This window comes from Protopterus annectens, chromosome 8.part1, assembly GCF_019279795.1.
Source record: "Protopterus annectens isolate FY-2018-M chromosome 8.part1, PAN1.0, whole genome shotgun sequence".
In the NCBI taxonomy this organism is placed as follows: Eukaryota; Metazoa; Chordata; order Ceratodontiformes; family Protopteridae; genus Protopterus; species Protopterus annectens.
In genome coordinates, this window is record NC_056742.1 from 123,890,593 (window position 1) to 123,917,510 (window position 26,918).

The following is a 26,918-nucleotide window of genomic DNA, read 5'->3' on the forward strand; positions in this document are numbered from 1 at the left end:
CATGCCCACCAACCACCCTTTCTTCTTCATGGACAGTGCCTCCCTGCATGATGTCACTAGTCTCCACCAGGGATCACTGCAGGGAATACCCATGTAACCATCACCCATGGGATGGCACACTGCCCAGTTACTCAGACAGTCGCTAATCAAACCAGAGTCATCTGGACAGTTATCAGGGCTTTCTCCCTCTATGCCTCTGGAACAGCTGCCCTAACTGATTAGTTAGTGCAGCATGTGGTTTTTTTTTTTTTTACTATTGGGGATTTCAGTCATTTTATAATGCTTGCAAAATGACATGTCATACGTCGGAAAGACACGAGAAATGTTAAACATACCTCTCCACCTAGTAAACAGCTTTTGCCCTAACATGCATTTATTGAAGGATATGAAGTGTGAAACTCGATTGTCTGGCATTAGGAACTGACTATAATCATCCATGCATTATCTGAGCAAGAGAAAAGGAGACCTTGTGGATGCTCTGATGACAGAGACAGATATGGGATATGTGGTATGCATTTGCATGTGTGTGTTTCACTTTGTGTTTGTGTGTGCGGGAGAATGACAGAGGACAGGTGGGGTGCCTGTGCTTACAAAATGTGGCTGCCACAATTAACTGCCATGGAAAGTGCTGATTTACACTTTGTGGCAGTTAACAGCAATATAGAGACATGCAAATTAGCTGATAATGAAGTCTTTCCTCACTGTGGCTAATGTGTTTATGAGTCATAAAATACTGCATCATGGTAACAGGGTCTTTTTACCAAGGACCATACGTCTGGCACTGGGGATCTCAAGGGATCTTAATGAATGCCTTGGTAAATGTTTAGGCACCTTCACTAAATGCTTAGGCTTCTTTTTACTTTCAGCATTGTGGCATTCATTGTACAGCTCCATATATGTTGACCAGTCTTCCAAAGTGGTTTTAAAGACACTGTACTTGCATCAGTGACAGTTTGCCATTTTGTGACTCATTAAGGTAGCACACTTCAATACTGTTTGTGCATCCAATGGAATTTGTATCTTCCATTTGTTATATTCAACATAGTGAACATTTTTTTTCTTTATGTATGTTGGATCTTATCTCAAGTTATCTTGCTTGTTGTTGCTGGTGGCCCAAGTCATGTCTCAAAAGGGTCTGCGTAGCAGTCTACTCACCTGTTTTCCAAATTTAAAAAATAAGTGTATAATAAACATGTTTCATATGTTCAGCAACAACACTTCTGAGTATTCATATAATAACAACGACCACAAAAACACCAGTGAGTAACAGCTCAACTTTCTAAAATTTAATAAACAGACAAATCTCACTTCTCTAGCGCCTCGGCCAACAGCCTTTACAGAGTAGAAAATGTGAAGCACATACAAGGTGATATATATAACAAAGTTCATCAGTTAATACATTTAAACAATCAATTAATTATTCAATTATAAAACTTAAACTTTTAAAGTTGCAACAATCATATAAAACTGTGCCAGTTACATTCCTTATTAAGTCCATAAGGACTTAAAGTATTATATTTCATAATTAAAAGCGATTCTTTTTGTCTCAACACATTTTTTTGAAGAGTAACATTATTAAAATGTAGTGGTACATGTTCTAAAACAGAAACCTTCATACAGTCTAAATTGCCATAATGTTTATTATTAAAATGCTCTGAGATGGGACTATTCATCTTTCTGTTTCTCACATCTCTAACGTGTTCCTTAATTCTATGGGACAAAGTCCGTTTGGTTTCACCAATGTAATATTTTTTGCAGGAGCAAAAAATAACATAAATAACTCCTGTATTGAGACAAGAGTATCTAGCTCTATTGGAGAATTTTTTTCCATTAATTTCTTTTATTTCCGTATTTATATATTTACAAATGGAACAATTGTTACATGGGAAAGTACCTATCTCATTAATATTAGCTGACATGATATTTTTCTTTTCCTTATATACACTGTGTACCAGAAAATCTTGTATATTTCTGCCTCTTTTATATGATATTACTAATTGTACATTTCTTAATGAAATAATTTCCTTCTTAACAAAGTTCCAATATTCTTTTATTATGCCATTAATCACAGGAGAAAAATTAGTATATTTTGTTACAAAAATTAATTTATCTTGATTTTGTTCCTTGTCATTATATTTTATAAGTCTATGTTTACTATTTATTTTTTTCTGTTTAAATACTTCATTAAAGCTTTCCATAACATTCAGTTCATTATAGCCTCTTTCAATAAACATATTAGCAGCTTTTAAGGCCTCACTGGAAGCTAATAAATCATCACTGCTAAGTCTTTTAATTCTAATAAATTCTCCATAGGGAATGGCTGTTAATGTATGAGTAGGGTGACAACTTGTGCCGCACATTTTCCAATTCATTTGATCAAATTTTCTATGTATACTTGTAATTATTTTTTTACCATCCAGTCCAGTTAGGGTAATATCTAGAAAATTAATCTTATCTCCTATGCAGGTGTCATCAAATTTAATACCAAATTCATTGTTATTTAATTCATTAATAAATATGGTGGATAGACTATATCCCCCATCACATATAAAAATTAAATCATCTATAAATCTATAATAACTAATAACATGTTTTTTTAAAAAAAGAATGCCTGTAAATATATTTGTTTTCAAAAAGACCCATAAATAAATTGGCATAGGCTGGGGCAAAAGCAGCCCCCATAGCTGTTCCCTTCAGTTGTTTATATAGGGTGCCATTAAATTCAAAAATATTGTGGGTCAAACAAAACTCTATAAGTTCCAACATAAAATGTGTTTTGGGGTTATCACCCATAAAAGCTAATATTGCTTCCAGACCAAATCTGTGTACTATATTTGTATAGAGACTTACTACATCAGTGGTAATAAAGTACATACCTTGTGACCAGCAAATGTTCTTAATTTTGTTAAGAAAATCATAAGAATCTTTAATATACGAGGGTAATTTAACTACCTCTTTTAACAAATGTTCATGTAGTAAACCACATAGATTATATGTAAAAAAATCAAAAGCAGACACAATGGGTCGACCAGGAGGTTGCTCCAGATTTTTATGTACCTTAGGCAGGCAAAAAAATTTTGCCACCTTACTATTTTTAACTGTAATTTTACGATCTATATCTGTTCTAGTAAAATAATGTAACCTGACACCCTTATTAAGCAAGGCTTTAAAATCTTGTTCCGCTTTTAAAAGAAAAGCAATGTCAGTCACCATATATGTTTCTTTGTCATTCAGATGTCTCATGCACATGTCATAGTAATCACAAGAATTAAGAACCACCAATTTCCCTCCTTTATCAGAAGGTTTAAAAATAATGTTATCATTTCTACTTAACTGTTGTAATTTATACCACTGATCTTTAGTTAGGTTAAAACACTGTTTTTTACATAGGAAATCTTCAAGTTCTTTTTCTAATAAAGTGTTGAGAAAAACATCAAATCTCTGAATATTCACATTTTTACAAGGAGGCACAAAAAAATTACTAGTTTTTAAACTACTAGTATCAAACAGGCTATATGCGTTGTTATTGCCTTCATTATCCGAAGTACAAGAGTAAAAAGAATCTTCGCTATCATTATCACTACTATTATACATCTGAGAATTGTTAGATTCACGTTCCAAATTCATACCTTCATTTTTTGAAAAGAAAAAATCCCTTAAATTCATTTTGCGATATAACTGAAACAGTTCTATCTTTAACTCATGTTTATGTGGTATACAGGTAGGTATAAACTTGAGTCCTTTCATAAGGACTGATAACTCTGTATCATCAAATTGATAATTTGATAAATTAATTACATATTCATTAATAAAAGTCTCAGAACATAATTTATGTCCATCTACCTTTTTTAAAGTGTCTATCGCCCGGGTCTCTTTGGCGTTCCGAGTTCTGCCATTCTCTCTTCCTGGGATTATTATTAGGTCCCCGTTATTCCGTATAGGTCCTCCGAAAAGTTTCTGAGTTAGCTGCTCTGGGTAAATCGGGAAAGTCTTCTGTCTCCCTTTCATCTTCATCAAAGGATGAGGCACCGCTTTCACCCGAAAAAAAGCTCTTGTTTTTATGCTGTTCCGAAACCGGATTTCCTTTTTGGAAGGTAACATTCTTTCTCCTAGGTCTGGGATTAGTAAAGAGCACAAACGCCCTCTTGTGGTCATAATCACGAATATCTCTATTCAATTTGTATTTTTTTCTATCAATAAGTTCTTTTTCATAATTGGTTAGTTTAGTATTAATATTAATCAAAAGATTTTCCAGTGTAGAGTTAGAGGTCATATTAACCAATTGTTCACAAGTTGATTTAGTTTCAGTGACCAGTTTGTCTCTTTTTACATTGTCCCGTTCAATCAGAATTGAAACCCATTCAAGACTGCAGCGATGGGCTGCTGCAATCCATCTTTCATGGAACTTTATTTCGGTTTCATCATTTAGATCAAAAGGGGAAGAAGGTTTTTTAATGGACCTAAGTCCACGTGGAGTTATCTCTAATTCACAATATCTCTGCAGACTTCCGATGTTATAAAAAATAGCAGTCTCTTTGAATATTATTTTTTCTAGTTTAAAACACAGTTCCTGTACATCAGGGTTATCTGAAATTTCAGACTTCTTACCCACCATAGCAAATGGATTCAGTGAACTTCTTTTCCGTGAATCTTCCCATTTCTTCATAATGCCACTGCCAGCATTATTAGATATATCAACACCTGTATTTTTATTTCCATTGAAATGAATGTCTCCATTGTTAATTGTAGTAGTATTAGTAGTATTCATACGTTGACTAGATTCACCATTACGATTGGGCAGTTCCATGCCCGATTCTCTAAAAATCCTTGGAAAGGAGCACAGAGACTCACTGGTCATATTCAGCAACAACACTTCTGAGTATTCATATAATAACAACGACCACAAAAACACCAGTGAGTAACAGCTCAACTTTCTAAAATTTAATAAACAGACAAATCTCACTTCTCTAGCGCCTCGGCCAACAGCCTTTACAGAGTAGAAAATGTGAAGCACATGCAAGGTGATATATATATAACAAAGTTCATCAGTTAATACATTTAAACAATCAATTAATTATTCAATTATAAAACTTAAACTTTTAAAGTTGCAACAATCATATAAAACTGTGACAGTTACATTCCTTATTAAGTCCATAAGGACTTAAAGTATTATATTTCATAATTAAAAGCGCTAGAGAAGTGAGATTTGTCTGTTTATTAAATTTTAGAAAGTTGAGCTGTTACTCACTGGTGTTTTTGTGGTCGTTGTTATTATATGTTTCATATGTTCTTCATATCGATCACTGCTGCAGTAGCCTAAGCTATATGGGTTACATTCCAAAGCTTCAGGGAACATTCCATGTGCGCAAACCATTAGTCACATGTTAGTCTTGCACATGATAGGTTCATAGGTTCATAGGTTCATACTAGGCTATCTGCCCAAGGGCATTTATAAGCCTAGCCCATAGTTATGTGGCTTTCGCCACCCCTTTAGTTTGAATAAAAACTATGCCTATCATTTTGCTGTGCCTCTGTCAAGCAGTGACACTGAAGTAATCCCTGGGGTATATCTGCAATCTCCCATCCATTGGTCAAGATTCTTCTTGAACAAGGCCAGAGAGGTGCTCTGCCTCACATGTACCGGGATTTTGTTCCACAGCATAGGGAGTCTCTGGGTGATGAATCTGTCCCTCCAGCACGTTCTATTTATAACCGTGTCAAGGTTTAAGTCTCCCGCCCTTGTGGTTCTGAGGGATCTAGATTTTTTTGAGGTGAAGCATATTCATCAAATCTGGGTTTGACATGGCCTTATATGTCAGGCACAGGTCACCTCTGAGCAAGCGGTATGAGACTGAATAGAGCTGTAGTTCTTTCAGTCGGGCAGCATAAGACATATTTTTGAGACCCTTTATCCTTTTGGTGAGGAACTTTTGGGGCCTTTCAAGCTGCAGCAGGTGTCTGGTCAGATACATTCGAGCAGGGCATTGTACTCAATCATAGGTCTAATGAGTGATGAGTACAGGGGACGATGACCTCCCTTGATCTAGATGTGAATCCCTTCATGATCAGCTGGGTGATATAGAAGGTTTTCCTAACTACTTTAGCAACATGAGTGTCAAGCGAAGGCTACTGTCAACCTGGGTCCCCAGATCCCTGATGACTTTTCTGTGCTCAGTGGATTGCCACCTATATGGTAGCTAGGGGTAACCTTGTTTTTCCCGAAGGGTATGACTATGCATTTTTTGGCGTTTAACTTCAGGCCATGGCTCTGGCACCAGTTATCCGTTTCTGTGAGGCCCTTCTGGAGGATATCTGTGTCAGATGTGTTTTCGACTATGGCGCCCAGTTTGCAGTCATCTGCAAACTTTGTCAGCCATAACCCTCCTGTGTTTGCTTGTACTTCAGAAAAGTAGATGCCGAACAAGAGTGGACCCAAGACTGAGCCCTGTGGGACACCACTTGTGACAGGCTTTGAGTCTGACATGGCTCTAGCAACTCTGACCGTGTGGGTTCTGTCACTTAGCCAGTTTGCAACCCATCTTGTGATGTATGGGTTTACATTCAAGCTGATGAGTTTTTCGATGATACCTGAGTGGGGTATTGTGTCGAAGGCCTTTGCCAGGTCGAGGTAGGCTGTATGGACTGCCTTTCCCTCATCAATGGCCTTGGTGACAGTCTCGAAAAAGTCAACCAAGTTTAAGAGGCAGGATCTGCCTTTGACAAAGCCAAACTGGGTTGGATCCAAAGTCTGCAAGTTCCCTATGTCTTTATTTATGAGTTCCATTATGATCCTCTCCATGGCTTTGCAGATAAGGCTTGTCAAGCTAATGGGGCGGTAATTTCCAGGGTCTGTGGAGGCAACGCCCTTATGAAGTGGGACCACAGTCGCCGTGCGCCACTCCTTGGAGTGCGTATCCTGAGGTGAGGCTAAGATTAAACAGCTGTCCTAACTGTGGGTTTAATTCCTCGTTGAGTTCGTGAAGCACACAGCCGGGGACACCATCCGGTCCCATGGATGCTGTGTTTTTGCCTTAGTGAGGGCAGTTCTCACCTGGGCGTTGGAGATGTTTGGGGGCTACAATCCTCTGGAATAGATATCTCTCCTTTTGGGGGAGGAGAAGTTTGCACTGAACCTGTCAGCCAGTATGTTGGCAATGTGTGTAGGTTCAGTAATTTTCACATCATTTTGAACTAATTCTGAGCATATCTGGGAGTTTCCTCCTAGGTTTCTAACATAGCTAAAGAAGGCCTTATGATTGTCTTTAGAGTCCTTGGCGATTTTTCTCTCAAAATTTGCCTTGGATGATTTTATGAGAGCTCTTAGTTTTTTACTTATAATGATCAAAGGTGTCTTACCTTTCAAGGATTTTGCTCTATCTTGTAGTAGCTTCCTCCTTTTGTTGTAGAGCTTGTTTATGGCTGGGGTCCACCAGACTGGACGCTTGCCTTTGGTACAGAGAGTCTTAGTTTTGTTTGGGATTGCCTGATCCATGCAGTCCTGTAGGTGCTGGTAGAAGGCATTTGTAAGTGATTCAGCGGTTTGAGTAATGTTTACCACTGGCTCTTATATTGACAAGTAACAAAGGCTTTTATTATTACCCTAAGCACTATTGGTAATATATGGTTAATTTTTCTTTTGATTAGTCCTGAAATGTGTACTTTGCTTACTTACTAAATATTTTTTGATAAGAGAACAACATTTAGATATTTTGAACACTTTGGCCCAGTAACTTAAATGTTAATATGTGTTTATAAATTAGTCTTTATTATGAAATAAATGTGCTGTTTAGTGTGGATACATTTAACTTATGGTGCTGTTAGTTATGGATAAGTGAATTCACATCTGTTGCACAGCTAATTCACATGCACACTTGCAATATTGTTTTTTTTTCTTAGTTCTGTCCTTTAAGACATCACCTGATGGCTTCTGTATTTGCATGCATTTGGCCCAATTATTCTGTGGGGTGGACAACGGGTATTTCCAGGCTAGGCACGAGCTCTACTTCCCAATTATTCCTGACTATGAAGTCCAAACAGCTTATTGTTTTCCTAATTGTGAATCTAAGCATTGGGTGGTAGGCAGTGAACCAGCTTACTGGTCCTGCAGAGCGCCCCACCCTTCCCAGTGGTTCACCTCTCTCCCTTCCTGTTGGCAATTGTCAGAGTTAGTCATGGGGAGTGTACCTCTGCATGCTGAATATCCCAGGCTTATACATGTGACTGCGACAGCACATGCTCCATAGACCCGTACTGCATTCTGTAATTGTCACCCAAGTGGCAATCCAGACACACTTCCCTACCCCAGGATGGGCAAACTGGCAGCAGCCACTGACTCCCATCCTCCCTCACCTGCCAACTGTGTGAGACACATAAGTTGCTGATGCAATTCAGGTTTTCTGGGTTGTAGCTAAGGCTTTCTTTCTGTACACCATGGAAGCTAACTTTGTAGGGCATTCTTTTATTCTTGTCAAAAAAATGTTCTTTAGTATTTCTGTTCTTGTGCACAGGCACTTTGCGTATATTGACATCAGTATGGTTCTTTTCCAGGAGTCTCTCTATCGAGTAGTTGCACATCGTCAGAAATATTGTGCTTGTCAGAGATGACTTGCACAATTTGTTTCTGAAAGAGAACTATTAAATCTGAAATATACCAAATATTTGGTCAGGAGTATATGGTACTTAAACTAGTGTTGGGTTACTTCACATTCATTGAATGGCTTTTTTTTCTTCTCCCCTCCCTGCAAATAATGAGGAGAATACGTACTTAAAATGTGAATAAAATGCAGGTGTAAATATAAATATTTTCCTTTAAAAAAAAAAAATATATATATATATATATATATATATATATATATATAATATATATATATATATACACACACACACAGATGTGTGTATACATACATATATATATATATATATATATATATATATATATATATATGGGTCTACTTTAAATGATTGAACTTTCAAATGTTCGAATTTCATATGGCCGAGACCATATGATCGAACATTTAAAAGTTCGAACATGTAAAAAAAATAAATAAATAAAACTAAAAAATAAATAAACTAAACGTTTCTAGTAGGGGGGGGGGCACCCACACCCCCCATTATTTAAATATACCAACTCCCAAGATCACACTACATTGCAGAAAAGGGAAATCTTCCCGTTCCGCGCTGTATGGAAATCTCCATTCAGACCGTTCGAACTTTTAAAAGTTCGATCATATGGTCTCGGCCATTAAAAAATGGTCTCAGCTTTTAAAAGTTCAATGATCTGAAGGGGACCCATATATATATATATATATATATATATATATATATATATATATATATTTATTTATTTATATATATGTACATATAGATATGTAGCTATATATTCCTTTTTTGAGTGTATTTATAGATGATAGCTGTGTAATGAGCTAACACAACTAAGTTAAGTTAGAAAAAATTAGTTGTCTGTCAAGTTCATGGTCAATGTTTACTCTTGGGAAGTTCTTATCATTATTTCTATCTTTGCTCTCCAGCTGCCTTGTAGCTGAAAACACAATTCTGTTTATATAGCTAAAATATGTTTTTGCAGGCTTATAATGCACTATTTTATATGTACTATTATTTTTTTATTCTTTAATTTGTTATCAAGGGCAGACAGGGACGAGAATTAGACTCTGGCACCATCAGAACCACAGGTCCATTTCACTAACTACTGTGGGATATTGAAATTGTTTTTTCCCTCATTCACTTTTTTTAAACACCTTTATTGCATTATCACTTGTGACACAGGCAAATTTACATTTGTTTAAAAGTAATCAAACTGTATTTAGCAAATTCAAGTTTACAATCATTGTATTTCACATCTATTGCTATATATCATATAACTTAAGCAACATTACATAACTTATTCAGTTCCTGCCTTTTTAAAACAAGAAACATCTTTATTAAACCATCACTTAAGACATAAGCACTCATACATTTACATAAATGAAAACAAACCACACCAGCACAGTCATAGTTGCAAGCATTTTGCATCACAAACCGTACTGACACACTCCCAATTGCAAACATGATACATCACTTGTAATCTACCCAATCATTTTCAAGTATTACATAGCTCATTTAAGTCCTGCCTTCTTTTAAACCTCATTTCTCCCCTGTATGTTCCTACAATTTCCATTTCTTCATATGTAGTTTGTCACCTTTTCTAAATATCTCAATTCCAGTTGTTTTATCTTTGTTACTATATTCACTACTTCCTAGTATAGTTGGTTTAGATTTTGATTTCCAGTTTCTAGTAATTACTTTTTTATCAGCCACCATAATTAGACACAGCAAGGCCTTATCATGTCTAGACAGTTCTGATTCTGTATTATAGCTCAGGAAAATCATATCACCCATCACACCAGTCTGTCCACCCAGCATCTCTGACAGTGCATCCCACAGGGAATCCTTAAAGTCTGCCATCTCACCACTCTCCCAGAAAACATGTTCCCAATTGACTTTTTCTTCCCTGTCACACCTCTAACATCTGCTGTCTGCTTGAGGAAAAATTCTCTGGAGTCTACTTGGAGTATAAAAATATCTATGTAAACATTTCCAAGCAAAAATCCTAAATCTTTCAGATTTTCTTGCATATTTGGGACACATACATATATCCTCCCTTTGTTTCTTTGCAAATTGCTTATCCAGTCTCACTTCCCAATCCTTTCTAACCTCCTCTGATGGATTCTTATAGTTATCCTGTAATATTTTATATGCTGTACTAATTATTTCTTTTTAATGGCAGCTTCTGTTCCAGAGTCTACTAAAAACTGTACCAGTGCTGGTCTTTCATTTAGAGCCCCCCCCCCCCCATTTCTTTCTCTTTGCCTGTACTCTAATATCAGTCCTTAATAGGGAAGGCAGTCTCTAACCTGCAGTCCAAATAAATTCTTAGTGTCTTCCCATTCTTTCATATTTCCCTATCTATAGTTATTTGCTTCTAATACCTTGGTTTCTTTGCCAGTCCTCCATTCCCATGGTGGCCTAGTTCTTAGGATGCTTTCTGCTACTTTATAGATATAATATTCTGTATGGTTATTGTTATTCTCCTTAATGGCCTGCATCCAAAATCCTATTCTCTCCTTGTTTCTTGAGCTTCCCTCCTGTTCCATCATCATCCCTTTCCACTTTGAATTATAGTTTTCTGCTTGTGCTTGGTATAGGAGCTTTAACTGTGTAGCTCTCAAATACCCCTTAAAATCAGGTAATCCCAATCCGCCCTGTTCTGCTGGAAGAATTAGCTTATCCCACTTGACGTTTGCCATCTTCTCCTCCCTGATAAAGTCCTTCAGCTCTTTATTAATTGCTATCCACAACTTCTTGTTGAGAAAATTATGCCTGACCTGTGTATAAGGCTAATGGGACTAAAAACATTTTAATTGCTTGTATTTTACTATCCATATCCATATAACAAAGTTTCCATTTTCTCAGTTTTTGTATTATCTTTTGTTTAGTCTCTTCCCACATATCCCTACCTGACGCACAAGAATCATTTTTAATCCATACACCTTCATTTTATCATGTCCTCATAAATATGGATATTGCTGAACCAATTCATAGTTGGGTACATAATTTACAACTATTGTCTTTGTTTTAGCTTCATTCATTTTGTATCCCAAAATATTTGAAACTCTCTCAAACTGTTCCACAACACTGTAATGTGCCTTTCTGTTTTTGTCAGGTATAAAATAATATAATCTGCAAATCGACCCAGCTTTTCTTGACCACCATACCATTATATCCTTTAATTTCTGAGTTCCTTATTTTTTTTGCCATTAGTGGTTAACATTGTTGCCTCATAGCAAGAGGTTTTCTGGTTCAAATTCTCAGCAGGGGTGCCTTCTTTGTGGAGTCTGCATGTCCTCCCTATGTTCACATGGGTTTCCTCCGGGTGCCCTGCTTTCCTTCCACTTTCCAAAGACATAAGTCTGGAGCGTTCCTCCCCAGGCCTCCGCTGAAAATGGGCTCTGTCCCAGACAGACTTCCCTGGTAAACAAATGTTGCTTCCAATCCATCATATGTCCTCCTAATCAACCTTATATTTTTTTCAGGAAATACAAATAATTCCATTGCCCTGCTCATAAAGTCCCAACTTACTTTTTCAAATTCTTTCTCTGCATCAAGACCCACCAACAACAATGGTATTTTCTTACATTCTGCTTCCTTCTGGATCACAAGTGTTTTGTTAATATTGTCTAATGTTTGCCTCCCCTCCACAAAACCACAGTGATCCATATCTATCAATTTTGGCATTACTTTTGTCATTCTTTTAGTCATTGTAGACATGAATACTTTATAATCATGGTTTAGTATTGAAATGGGCCTGTATGAAGCTATATCTGATGAATTTTTGCCCTCTTTGGGTGTTACAGCTACCACTGCTTTCTTACAGGATGTTGGTACTTCTCTTCCTCCTCCTAAAAACTATTAAACAAAATCTTCCAGATCTTTATCAGTTTTTTCCCTCCTAGCTTCTAAACATCCCAGGAATACCATGTATTCATGGGGACTTTCCTGTAGACTGGTTATATGTCATAGTTTTTAACTTATTCCCTCCTATCCTGTTAGTAATTGAACCTCATCTACCTCTAACCTTGGCATATGTAACTCTTCCATAAACATTTCCATTTGTATCTTTTCTTGATTTCCATATTTCTCTGCTTTATACAGACTTTCATAGAATTTCCAAAATATTTCTAATACCTCTACAGTGTCTCTTATCACCTTCCTTGTTATAGGCTCCCTAAGCTTGGCAGCAGCCCTTTCTACTTTCAGTTGTCTGCGTTGTTGTGCTAAAACTTTTTATGTTTTAGTGTTGTTATTGCTTAACAGCAATCTTTCTAAACTCGTGTATATTATTAAGGTAATCTCTTATTTTCTGCTTAGTATTCTGCAGTTGATCCTCTTCTTGTTCTGTGAGATTCCTCCTATTCTGCAATACTTTAATATTTGTCAGTCCCTCTGAATAATTCTTATTTCTTAACCACAGCTCCCTTTCTTTTATTTCCACCCTTTATAAACTCCACCTTAATTTTATCCCACTCTCTAGCTATATTTTCAGAAGTAATTTCTATCCTCTCAGGTAGCTCCTGAATAATCTCCACTACTCATTCCTTAAATTCATCTCTTTTCAACAGGTAGGAGGGAAAGCACTAGTGTCTCATTTTTATTTAATTACCCTGTGTTTTTATTTCAGTTATTGGCACATGAACTGAAATGGTTATTGGGTGTGTATCAAGACCTTCAATTTAAAAGCACATGTTCCTCTGAAATGTAAATTCTGTCTAGCCTAGCCCAGGTTTTATATGTTGGGGAATAATTCACTCCAAACTCCTATTACTGAATTCACCTCTTCCATGCCAAATATTTTTTTCTTAGATTTCTTCAAAAAAATTATGAATTCAAAAAACTACCATCCTTTTTTAAACTTTCTCTTCTGCCCCACCCCAGACATATCTTCACTGCTGCAAATCAAATTTCGGTGCCCACCTGTAAGTAATATTCCTTACTGAAATCTGATTATTTCTCCCAGAATGTTCAAGCTCCATTATAGCAGTTTTAGGTGGAATATAAATACATGCCATTGTAATCCTCCTCCCTTGCCAGTAGCCCCTTAGCACTACAAATCTGCCATTATATTTTTTATCCTATTCTATCACTATTGGAACTCCTTTTGCAATTAATATAAGTACTCTTTTTTTTCCCTTTGTCCCAGATATCTGCTGAATAACCAAAACCTTTCTTTATAAATTCACATGTTCAGTGCTGTGTGTGTCTCCTGTAACATAGCTGTTTGCACTCTACATTTTTAAATATAGTTTGATATTCTTTTTTGTATTTATTTGTGATACCATTGACATTTAAAGACATTACAGAAAGCATCATTGTATAAAAAGTTATTATTCCCACCTTTTATGTATAACATCTTTTTTTTTGTTAAATTTCTAGTTCCAGCTTTTGTGTTACATGCGTACACTGTTTTGGCAGATTGAACTTTTATATAGTTGTTTCTTGTCATATCCATTTGAGCCTGTGTCACATCTTACAAAACGTTTTGTTTTATTGAAACCTTCAAACAAACAAACAAAAAAAGAAACAAACCCCCAATCCCCCTAAAACCTATTAATTTAATACTAACTCACAACACTATGTACATCTTGAAATATTGAAGTTTCACCCTCCAAATAGGAGCAAATGTCCCAAACTGACAGTCACACTCATAGACTTGAGTTAACCTAAAAGAAAGGTTATCCACAGTAAGACACATGGTGCATCCTGTGCCTCTACTCGGTGTTAACTGGTTTTGTCTTATCTTTATAGCTCTCCCAGCTAGGAAAACCCCAAATGCTTTCAGAGATCATTATCTCCTAGGCAGTTTCTATTTTCTTTTTTTTTCCAGTCAGTCACTCTTCGCCAGACTGTAACCAATTTCTCTTTTTATCAGATTGTCTCCATGGAGACATGAGAACTAGACATTTAATTTATTTTTTATCAGATTGTTTCCATAGAGACATGAGGATGAGGGCCAGATACACAATTGCTACTAAGCATGGATTCATTTGCTAGAAAAAAAGCCTCATAATATTCAGTATTCTTTTTCATTTACTTGCTTTCTCTTTAAACGTGTTACTAAATCAATTTAAGTTCTTTGATCCAGTCATTCACCCATGCAAGAATGAGGAAAAGTGCATTAATTTTTCTTTTGTCATTTTCTTTTAACCAGGCTCTTTTTTTTAACATTGCAGTGTCTTCATTTCTTAAAACTGGACAAGAAGAAAGAAAGGAGTGAGAAAGAAAGGAAAAAAAAACACATTTACAGTCCCCATTACACTTAAAAATAACTGAGAAAACTTTATACCATGCAAAGAAAACCACAAAAATAGTACTATTAAGAAAAAAATGTTTTCTTTAATTACAGTTAACTTACTCCCCTCTCTTCCCCTCTCCAAAGCATTTTTCTGAACATTATTGACATGAAGTAGAGCATATATTTGAGCCCCCCACAAGTCCAACAAATTCTGAAAAAGTCCAATATTTCCAGATTTTCTTTTTCTGTCATATTTCACAAATATAATCATTGCATTGTAATCCCACATTAGGTTACTGGTTTTATTACTGTTCATCTCCATCTCCCAAATCCTGTCTCTGCTTCATTTCCAATGTACTCTCGATTGTCCTAGTCAACTCTCATGCTCCTTTCCTTCTCTCTCTAACATTTTCCATTGAAACAGTGGAAAAGTTTTCACAGGTACAGTCTTAATGTGATTTGTATTACCAGAAAAACAAGAAGCAGAATCTCCTTCTGTTTCACAGCTTTCTTTTGTTGTACAAACTTTTGTATTTCCTCCTTAGCATGTACTTCATCAAAAAATGATTTTGCCCCTCCAGGAAGAAATACCTTGAAGACAGCTCGGTGCAGCAGTTTGAATCTCACACCTGTTTCTTGACATTCCCTGAATAGTGGAATGAAATTACTCCACTTCTGCCTGGTGTACAATGATTAATCATTCTCCACAAACTCTCTGCTGTTTCCCACTTGTAGTATTTTGTCCTCCTGCCACAGTTTTGTCAAATTCAACTCTTGCTGGTAGGATTAGATCTTTACTATTAAAGGTCTAGGTTGCTTTCTCATAGACAGATTTGGAGCATACACACAATGTGCCCTTTTAACTAACATTTCTAGCTATGGAATACCAGTCTAGTTGCTTATTTATGCTTTCATAAAATTAATGTAGTCTTTTTCTTCCAGCTTCTCTGGTATAACTGAAAATCTCAGGTTTTGCCTATGTGCACTGCCCTCTAATTCTATTATTTTTTTAAACATCTCTTCCTGAGCAGTCTCATATTCAGCCAGCCTTTTTTTCCTTTCAGTGTCTGATTTTTGCAGCTTTTTCACTTCATCTGAATATCGTTTTATAGCTTCTTCCATTTTTCCAGTCTTTGTTGTTTGTGTTGGTTTACTCCATCAGTGTTTCATTTATTTTAACCAGGTCTGTCCGCAGTTGTCTTGTATCTTCCTGTAGGTTACTGGATGTCATGTTTTGAAGTTGCATTGCTTCTTACTGAACAACTGCAGAACTTTCCCCAGTCAGTGTTTCTTCCTCACTTTTTGTAGCTGATTTTTTCCAGGTGCTTTGTATTTTTTTCCTGGCATCCAGGCAGTACACTTACTTGCTAGTTAAGGCAATTTACCCATAAACACAAAAGTCTAGTGGCCTTCTCTGTTGAGTTTCTGTTTTCACACTGGGAAAGGTAGAGTTAAGCTGTTACTCAATGTGCAGCCATGTTGGAAGTCCATGATATTGAATTTCTTAAGAAAAACAGGGAATAAAATAAAACTGAGAAAAGCTCTAACATATTGCAAATGGTTTTAAACAGACATTCAGTATACACATGAACAGGTATGCAATAACATACATTAAGAATGACTCATACATTTGATAATTAGATTCCATTCATCTGAAAATACAGACAACTATTACAGTCTTGCAAAACCAAATTACAACAACAGTAAACAGCAGGACCAGTTGCTCTATTCACACATAGGCCCAATCCTTATACCCCATTCCACCCACAATATCTGATTGATCTTGCAAGGTTAAAGACAAAAAAAAGGTTAAAAGATAACACTTACTAATGTGTGTATTTTTTTCACATAAACAATAGCCAGCGTTCAGAGCTTATGGTTGATCTTACCTCACTCAAATGACATTAGTACTGCAAAGCAAGTCAGAAGTACAACAGTAAGGCCAGTTATTTCATTCACACATACTAGGCATAGCCACCAGCCCAATTGCCTACCCACAATATCTACTTTGAACCTACAAGGTTTAAGATAATGAAAAGAGAAGACAATGATTACATTTCTGTATTTCTTTTGCATCACATAGTCAAGATCTTGTACGTGATCTTATCAGTTCACTCATACACACTTTAGTCATGCAAGGCTAGAGTTTCAACAACAAAACATTCACACACCGTTATAATCCATCTTGATTGACCTTGCAAAAAGATTAAGTTAAAAACAACATTTCATCCACATGTAGCTTGCAAAACACACTGTGTACCTAGTATCTGTTTGACCTCCACCAGGCTATTTTACTAGAAAAAAGACATCCACAGTCAAGCAGCCTCCAAAGTACACTGCCTTCTTAGTGTTTGGTTAACCCTGCCAGGATATTATATTAAAAAAAATCATCAACCCCTAAAACACATTGCCTCCTAGTCTTTAGTATCTAGTTAACCCTCCCTCCTAGTATCTAGTTAATCCTACCAGGATATTATATTAGAAAAAAGAAAGTCATCAACAGCTCCCAAAAACACACAGACCACTATTATCTGGTTGACCATGCCAGTGTATTATATTAGAAACAGAAATTCATCATCAACAGTCCCCAAAACACATTGCCTCCCTGGTATCTGGTTAACCCTGCCAAGGTATATTAAAAAATACAGAAAGTCATCAACAGCCCCCAAAACACATAGATTGCCCACTAGTGTCTGGTCGACTATGCCAGGATATTGTTAGAATGACATCACAAACAGCCCCCAAACCTCACAGCTCACTGCAGATTTGGCCTTCTATACTATCTGGTTGACCCTAACAGCCTACAGGCCCAGGATGTCAGAAACAAAAATTTATATAGGAGACTGTATTGCTGTACTTATCTTGTTGACCCTGCCAGGAAAAAAATACAGAAAGTATCTGGTTGACCCTGCCAGGAAAAAAGTGCAGAAAGTGTCCGGGTGACCCTGGCAGAAAAAAAAATACTGCGAACTTACCTTAAAGTTTAAACACTAATCTCCAATTGTATCACTCATTTTCTGTCTGTCTGCTCGTCGCTTGTCTCTCATCTCTCTCATGTCTCCACTCTCTCTCTCTTCCTTGAAACTAAAGCATGGGAAGAGAATGCGAGAGTAGCAGGAGTTAATTGGTAGCCACATCATGTACTCAGATTACATGACAGGCTGCTGCTGACTTCACAGTCCCATCAGCTTCCTGTTTCTTTCTGTTAAAACTGCAATGACTTTTTTGCATCATCACTGACTCCTGTGGTCTTCCCAGTCTGGATTTTTTTAAGTGGAATTCAAGCATGCATGTGCACTGCTCTGAGTTCTATGTAGAGAATCACATTTGACTTTACTTACTAGCTTGCAGTTCGAACCGCTACTACTGTGTAAAGTTTAATAATTAAACTTTTCTTTTTTTTTAATAGCCCACCGGCAAATTTTGGCACTGGCTCTTTTGGCATTTGCCAGAACTGCCAGATGCCCATTCTGCCCCTGGTTGTTATGTTCTGCTGTAAGTTTTCCAAGGTTTGATTTTATAAACTGACCTTTGCAATGTTGTGTGTAGAAAAACAACCAAAGCCTTGGGAGCTAGAATCTTTTCACATGACACTTTCCAGTAGTAAAACAAATGGTGATTACAGATTATCCGAACTAGTCAAAGGAATTAAATCGAGCCAAATTTAAGTGTGCAGTTTTTACAGATTTTCTTATGTTAAAGAGCATCTTTAAAAGCTGTTTAAACAGGCAAGCCAGCTGTAGTTAATTGATAGACATTCACTGGTAATGCAGACATAGTGATCTTTTTGAGGGATTTGGAGTAAAAAGTACAGTGCATTGGTGGCTGTCCTGGGAAAGTACTAATGATACTGTAGTCAAGTCTTTGATAATGCCCTGCTGTATCAACAGTATTACAGCTCAAGGGACTTAAAGTCTAGGGCCTGTTAGCATTTGTAGCATCTTTGTGTTGTGGTGGTGGTGGTGGTGGTGGTAGAAGAAATGAAACAGAGGAAATGAAGGGCTTGTTCCTGTCTGATGGTACATTATGATCTTGTATCCTCTTTGATGCACTTTTATACCACACCCCATTAAAATGAAGCAAGTGCAGCTTGGTAAAAAGGTGATGTGGTAATTAAAGTTTAGACAAAGGCTGGTTACATATGCTTTGTCTCTGTTTTGACAGATCTGGACTCAATCGTCATGAACCAAGTCTTCGGGACCAGTCTCAGCAGCTTGGAGGACCACCTCCTCTCATCTCTCCCAAACCCCAATCACACACACTGCCAACATCACTGTGGAATCCTGTTTCTCTTATGGACAACAGCACTGAGCACCGTCGGAACCAGGAAAACCACATTGCACTCCATGGCCACACTACCCTTTGTGAGCCAAGTCGACAGAGGAGTTTTGGCTCAGATAAACTTGAAGAAAGTGCCAGAAGGAAAGAAACATTGGACAGGTACCAGGCAGGCAGGGAGACTGTTTCAGAACATGGAGGGCATTCTCTTGGGCCTTTCCTGGCTGAGCTAGAGAAATCTACTCAGAGCATCCTTAATCAGCAGAAGGCGTCTTGGTTGGGGCAGTATGGAGACATCAGTGTTGCCAGGAAGTCTAGTCCACCCTACAGGCACACGCTGCCAAAAGTATCTGATGTGTGCATATATGATGAGTTCCTTCAGCAACACCGCCGCTTAGTCAGTAAACTGGATCTGGAAGAAAAGAGGAGGAGGGAAGCAAAAGAGAAAGGTAAGCTTGCAATCCACTGCAGTCTTTTTGTTTCTTTTTGTTTCCTTTGCCTTTTAATTGCAGACTCTGACCAGCCTTAAAGTATATATATATATACCAGACTGTGCCAAAGAATTTCTTAATTCAGATCATAATTGTTAAGATGGGTGATGTGCAGGTATTACAGTACAATCTGGATTATTTACTTTGTGTAAATTATTAAATCAGTTGTACTGAATGAAAGTGATAAATGTTATGTTTGGTCTTTCTTCTGACTGTAGAGTGCTTTTGTTTCTATTTTTATGTTGTTTTATACTTATTAGGCACATTATGTTTTTATTATTTTTTAAAAGCTGTACTGTGATTGAAGACCTAAAGTCATGTGATCATGCCATTACTGCACTCCAGCAGCAGAGATGAGATGAGCTTTGAAATATTTCATGAAGTTAATAAATAAGTAAAAAATAAAATGGAAAGTCTGTTTTAACCGTTAGGAATAAAACTGTACAACATGCCATGTTTATTTTGTGTAATTGCTAGACTATACCTTTTTGCACTGTAGCATTGTCTTTACATTTTTAGAAGAAGGTATAAGGCAGACATCTTGCCTTTCATTTAAGTAGTTTCAGATTATGACAGTCTGGCATATTAATAAGTAAACACACATTTTCAGTTCATATGGATACTAACTAATGTAGTGTTAGTGTTCAAGAGAGGCAGAGGCCATTGGTAGGGGAGAAGTTGAATATCAAAAGCATTTCAGCTGGAAATATGCTGCTGAGCTGACTATTTTTGCATGTTTTCATAAATGCTCTTTATTTGCAGCACCAGTTGATTTTCACTGTAAGTTGAATCACTCGTCTCCCAAAAATTCTTCCTTTTTTTTTTCTTTTTTTTTTGGTGGTGTAGAACTTTCCCAACATAAAGCATTAATAGCTGATTCTTTCCTTTGAGGAAAAAGAACAATACAATCAGTCCAGGAAGCAAAAAACAGAGAAAGTAGTACTGGCAGGCCGACATGCAGTGAATGGTTACCTTCCTTAATTTCTCCCATCCACGTCTGTGGTATGCAGTGGAACTAGTATCACTCTGATGCCTATGATTTGGCACTAGGGGGCTCTTTATTCATTAGCCTTTTTCTCTCTCCTCTCCTGTCAGAAAAGTGAGCGGTTACTTGTTTGTTCAGCTTTTCCCAGTCTGCCCAATGATCTTATAGTCCTCGCCATATACTGATTCTTTTTCGCTTCTGGTTCATATGTGTTTCCACCAGAGGCTTGCATTACTGAGCATAATTTTTAGTGTTAAGAAAATATTTTATTTTCTTAAGGGGCAAATTCATCTTATTGTTTCCTTTTTATCTGTGCAGAGGTCAGCCCAAACAAAAACAAAGTTATTAAAAGAAATCTGAATAATGAAAGTCTCCTGATTGTCAGACTTTTATATTTTTGAATGAAGATAATTAATTCGGGCATATGACTTTGCAAGATGGCATTTTCATCATGGCGTTTGATATCAGATGTTGCTACAAGGTCTTGTATTTATAGTGTTGTGTCTTTCGGCTTTTCCCGGTTAGGGGTCACCACAGCGGAACTCCGGTCCGCTAATGATTGGCAGTAGATTTTTACATGCTGAGTTGCTGGCCCTGACGCACAACCTTCAACAAAGGTATGCCCATTCACGCATGTCTCCACACAGAAGATGCTCTAGCTGAGAAATACGTATTCAATTTTGATAGAAGCTGTAATGAGCGTTCATTGCCAGTTTGCCCATGCTGAAGAGAGGGAGGCATTTCTGGGTCACCACATGGGTGACATCTAGCAGGTGCACTAGGTGTCTTCCTTGTGGAGCTTGAGTCTGTCGTGCTTACTGTGCCATGTGGAAGATGCACTGTGAACTGAAATGAATTGAGTATGCAAAGGCATGCTTTCCTTCAGAGGATAGCTATAGTGGAGATCAGAAGAGCCATCATAGGGGAGGGAGCAGTGCTGTATGAGGAGAGAGGGTAGGCCACCCTGCAGGACCAGCACGTTGGCTCACTGCCTACCACTGCATTTGCAACAGTAGTAGTCTGCCCTTCAGGACTAGCAAACTGGCCCACACCTTACCACTTGACTCTCACCGAGAGTTGATAAGCTGATGGTGGAGAACCAGGCAGGAACAAATAGACTGTAGGGCTCTTACCTCAACTGGAAGAGACAAGAACTGAATTTGTAAACAGTAAATGTACCCGCAGTAGTGGTGCTGCGGTAGCGTTGTCGCCTCACAGCAAGACATTGTCGCGTTCGATTGTCAGCTAGAGCGTCTTCTGTGTGGAGGCATACGTGAATGGGCGTGCCTTCGTTGAAGGTTGTGCGTCAGGGCTGGTAACTCGGCACGTAAAAATCCACTACTAAACATTAGCGGAATGGAGTTCCGCTGTGGCGACCCCTAACCGGGATAAGCCGAAAGACACAAGAAGATAATTTTCAGCAAATCAATTTGATCAGATGTTTGAATGATGTAGTGCATCTCATTTCTCTTTTTATATTATGTATATTTTATGGTATGTTGCATAAAGAATATTTATACAATTTTTATGCTGCACAAAACCATAGTCATTATGTTTAATGTTCATAACCCTTCCCCACCACACTTTACACAGAGAATGCTATAACCTTGGCTGTTTATTATTAGTTTATCTTGAGGAGAACAGTTAGCATTCTTGATTCTGCAGGTTACTAAGTACAAGCTTAGTAGTTATAGAGTATCACTTAGTACCACTGATGATTAAAGTCTTGAACTGTTGTAAGAATGCTGTACTTTCACCATATGCCAGTGGTACTGCTTTGGTTAACAGGCAATGATAGACATTTGCAGTTCCTTTTTCACCTTTCAGTACTACACAGGTTTTTGGAACCTATGCCCCTCCAGTTGATTCATTCACTTGTTATGTATTTTACTGGGCAATACCCTGTCATGATGCATTATCAGAAGAGTTGTTCATCTGCAGGGTAGAACAATGCCTGTGTCAGTGTGATGATCAAAAGAACCAGTGCTTTTTTCATACTGTAGATGAAGCGATCTTTGTTTTTGTCATAAACTGTGTAGTGCTTGAGTATGCAGTGACAAGAGTATGCTACATCGCTCTGTCTTACACACATCAGTTAATGTACACAGTAGGCCTCTTCCAGAAGGCAAATACCAAATGTACTGCCTGGTCCCACTCTTGAATTGGAAACCAGTCTTCAGTCAGATGTATCTAAGCTACGTCCCTCACCACTGACCTTTCAGCTCTCAGACCACGTATCAAACCTGAGTCTCACACCCTGACTGTGCACCAACAAACTGGCTTAACAAACCTGATATTTTGATATTTCCTTGTGGGAACACTTAGATATAGGAGCAATATTGTGGTATTACTGGATCATTTGTTATTTTTGTTTTGTAATTGGCATTCATCTTACAGCAGATGACTTTTTGAGGCAGCATAAGTACTGCCTTATACTCACAATTTTAATCTGCTTTGCACTTGTTAACAACTCAAAAAAACAAGTTGCTTTTCAGTGGTTTGAAGAATTTTTGTTCCAGGTAAATCCCAACATGGCAAATGGCAAAAACATTTTTCTGGAAATAGAAGTTGTACTGGTCTCAGGGCCACAAAAAAAGTTGTCTGCAGGGAAGATATAGGCATTTAGGGACAGACTGCCTCTGCAGATGTATCAGCATTTAGTACCACAACTAAGAGTGTCATAAAATGTCCAGATTAAATAGTGTTTCCTGTTTATTTCAAATAGTGAGTTGCTCATTGTTCGGAAGGTAATGCTAATGTAAGCTGCAGATTTTGCCTTGGTGGCTCCACATTCAGAGTCACTTCTCTACCCCTTGTCCCAAGTGTTCTCTCCATTGAGCTGCCTCACTCCACAATAAATGAACCAAGCACATAGTAAATCTGACTACTGCTGCTGCAAAAGTTATCTTATATCACTACCTAAAGAGCATGCACATCTGAATTTCACCCGCAGTTGCAAAAGTTCACAAGGAACAATACATTGAGTTAAATCTATGTAAGGCAATTCCCAAGACTTAAACTAATAACTTAATTTGTTAAGTCATGCATTAGTGTGTTCTGTTTTGTAGTGTTGAATGTGCTGAAAGGATATCCCCACCCCCACTTACTCACTCACACTCACAGGCCTTTTACTGCTGAAGGTGAAGGTAAATTAACACGTTAACATATTTGACTCTTATCAGTGTAATGTATTCCTGCAAAGATAATGAAAAGCCTGTAACCATAACATTTAAATGCCGTGACCCAAGTCAAGTATTTACAGTTCACACACCTTGTCTTTGTATCCATGACATTCAACTTCACTGAATGTTTTGGTGGTAAACCATCTGTGGGGGGTGGAGGGTTTCTTCCCGCTCCGTTCGCTCCTCTCACTCTGCTCCCCTGCCCTGCCCCCACCCAACCTTGTCCACATCCACATTTCTTTCACACCTTGCCTACTTTTATTTAACCAAACTTACCTGCTTTCCCTTACATCAATCACCTTGAATTCTCAACCCCCTACTATAATTCTTTGCATCTTACTCTGCATCACCATCACAATACAATCACTACCTCAAACTATCTTACATTAATTAACTCCAGGTTTACCACCTTCTCTTCTACTATACACACAACAAACTAACATTGCACCATAATTGTACTACTGACTAATCACATCTCCCCCACCCCTCCTTATCACAAACCACAAGGCAAATTACCTAACTAAATTGTCAAACCCCACCTTGACATCAGAACATTTCCAACCTTACCTTAGCTGCTCACATATCACTAGATAACATACATCTCTATTTACACCTGATGTTGCATTCTAACACATAAATACCACTTTTACTGTTTTAAACCCACCATCACAGTTGACATGCTCCTTCTTACCTACCTAACCTCTTTACTCTTAATTCTCAACCTCCCTACAACTATGTCCTCGCATACCCCCACACACCAATACACATCAGCAACCTCCTCCATCCATCTCCCCAATAAACAACACAACTTCTCACATATCTCCTCCAAGCTTTTCCCCTATACTCTCCCATGTTATTCAAGCCATAAATTGGCCCGCTCACCTCCTAGGAAACCACACTTGACACCAGTACCATCACCTATGAGTAAAAAACACTTCCCATTGTACTCATTCCTCATTACGTATCTACTCAAATGTGGAGATATGCATCCCAACCCAGGCCCACCCTCTAATCTTAACCACAAGAGTAACCCCAAAGATTTAAACATACTTACATTTAACGTTAGAAGTATATGTAATAAAATAGCCCCACTGCATGCCTGGATAGATCAAAATAAACCTGGTATACTAGACCTTACTGAAACATGGCTACACCACAGTGTAAAAGACTCAGAAATAATACTTCCAAACTTTGCAATAACCAGAAGCAATAGAGCTAAAAAAAGGGGGTGGGCATCACACCCTCCACCATTAATATACCCATCTTCTCTAACGCTGAGGTACTAATCTCTTTTTTTGAACCTCAACACATCAGAAAGAATTTGCATAATAGTAATATATATCTCACCAGGTCACATTATACTAGTGTTGGAAAATATTTTATCCTGAGCATCCCAAACAATAAATCATGAAACAATAATCTTAGGAGACGTAAATATAGATTGGCAAACCATAGCTTCCAGCTACCCCACAAATAGTGTAAATCTGTATGGTTATTCTCAGCTTATCAATACTCCCAACAAGATACAGCAAAGGTCTTACCTGCCAATCCACCCTAGACTTGATCCTAGTATCCCACCCTGCCAACTACCCCTTTTCCGGTATACTGTCTAGTTCCCCGGGCGATCATCTTCCAGCTTATTGCCTCAGAAGAAACTCCCAACAACTAAGAGTACACACTGTAAAATCAGTTAGGAATTCAACTAAATTTTGTCAGCATAAATTCAACAATCTCCTACATTAAATAGACTGGACACCCCTTAAACTACTACCCCTTAATGATAATGTACTATACTTTAATAACACCTTCCTTCACATAGTTTAATACCCTACCTCCCATTCCTGTGAAAAGAATCAAAAAGAACTCATTACTATGGCTCTCTAAGGAATATAAACACCTGATGAAGCAAAGGGATCCAGCATGGATAACCTGGAAACTAAACAAAAATGAACAAAATAATGTAAATTTCAAAACATTATGAAACAAAGTGACAAAACTAATCAACAAAGGTAAGAAGTGGTACTGTTCACAGCTTTACTCCAGCATAAAATCAACCCCCAAAAATGTTGGCTCTCCATATCTTCTCTGCTTAATCCTGGAACAAACAGAGAACACATCATCACCCCATCACCTGATACCCCTCCATCACAAATAGCCGAAAACTTTAACAAACACTTCATAAAGTCAATATCAGACCAACTAGCACTCCTAATGCTGGACCCCCTCCACCCTTCAATCTGTTCTGACATCAACCCTATACCATCAACTACTTCTAACCCTGTCATTAATAACCCCCCACTCAACAAAATGTCATACAAACCCCATTCCTATTTCAGCCCATACCCACTGACACCATTAAGAAACTGCTACAAAAACTTAAACCTTACTCCACCTCAGCTGGTAATTTTCCACCACACTACCTCAAACTGGCTGCCTACTCACCTACCCATTCAGTATCTTTATAAATAGATCTTTATCCAAATCAGAAGTACCTACTGTATGGAAACAGTCTCACATCACCCCCATCCACAAAGGAGACAACTCTTTTGAATTATCCCAATTTCCATCCTATGTCCATCTTCTCACCCATATCCAACATTCTTGAGAGAGGTATCCATCAGCAGGTAATGCAATATCTATTGCAAAACAATCTTTTAACCAAAACCCAACATGGCTTCTGACACAGGCACAACACAGCTACAGCCCTATTATCCTTTACAGACACTGTGAGCAAGCTCAGGGATGCAGGATGCTATACTACCTCAGTATCCCTTGATCTCTCCAAGGCCTTTGACACACTGTCTCACCCCTTACTATTGAACACATTGTCTAACTTAGGCTTCTCACATAACACAGTAAAATGGTTTCAGAGCAAGGATCGTACACAAGCAGTGAAATGGTCCAAAGAACTCTCACCCTTTCTCCACAACCCTACTGGAGTCCCTCAAGGCTCCATCCTCGGACCACTGCTCTTCAACATTTTCACAAACAACCTTCACACTGCCTCTTACCTTGGAACCCTCATTAAATATGCTGATGATTCCACCATAATCTGTCCTGCTCAATCACTACCAGAACTAAAAACTCAACTGTCCTTCACTGCAGTCGAATAACACTAATGCTAAGAAATGCCCAAC

General features: G+C 37.8%; 1 protein-coding gene across 5 annotated transcripts in view; it reads left to right on the forward strand.

The window, feature by feature from the left end:
- GSE1 (Gse1 coiled-coil protein) overlaps positions 1–26,918 on the forward strand; it is a 1,449,259-nt gene that overhangs the window by 1,292,006 nt on the left and 130,335 nt on the right. For all 5 annotated transcript variants that reach the window (XM_044081755.1, XM_044081750.1, XM_044081752.1 and 2 more), the window contains exon 9: positions 19,010–19,572. In XM_044081755.1, coding sequence (XP_043937690.1) covers positions 19,010–19,572 — 563 coding nt within the window. The remainder of the gene's footprint in view (positions 1–19,009; positions 19,573–26,918) is intronic.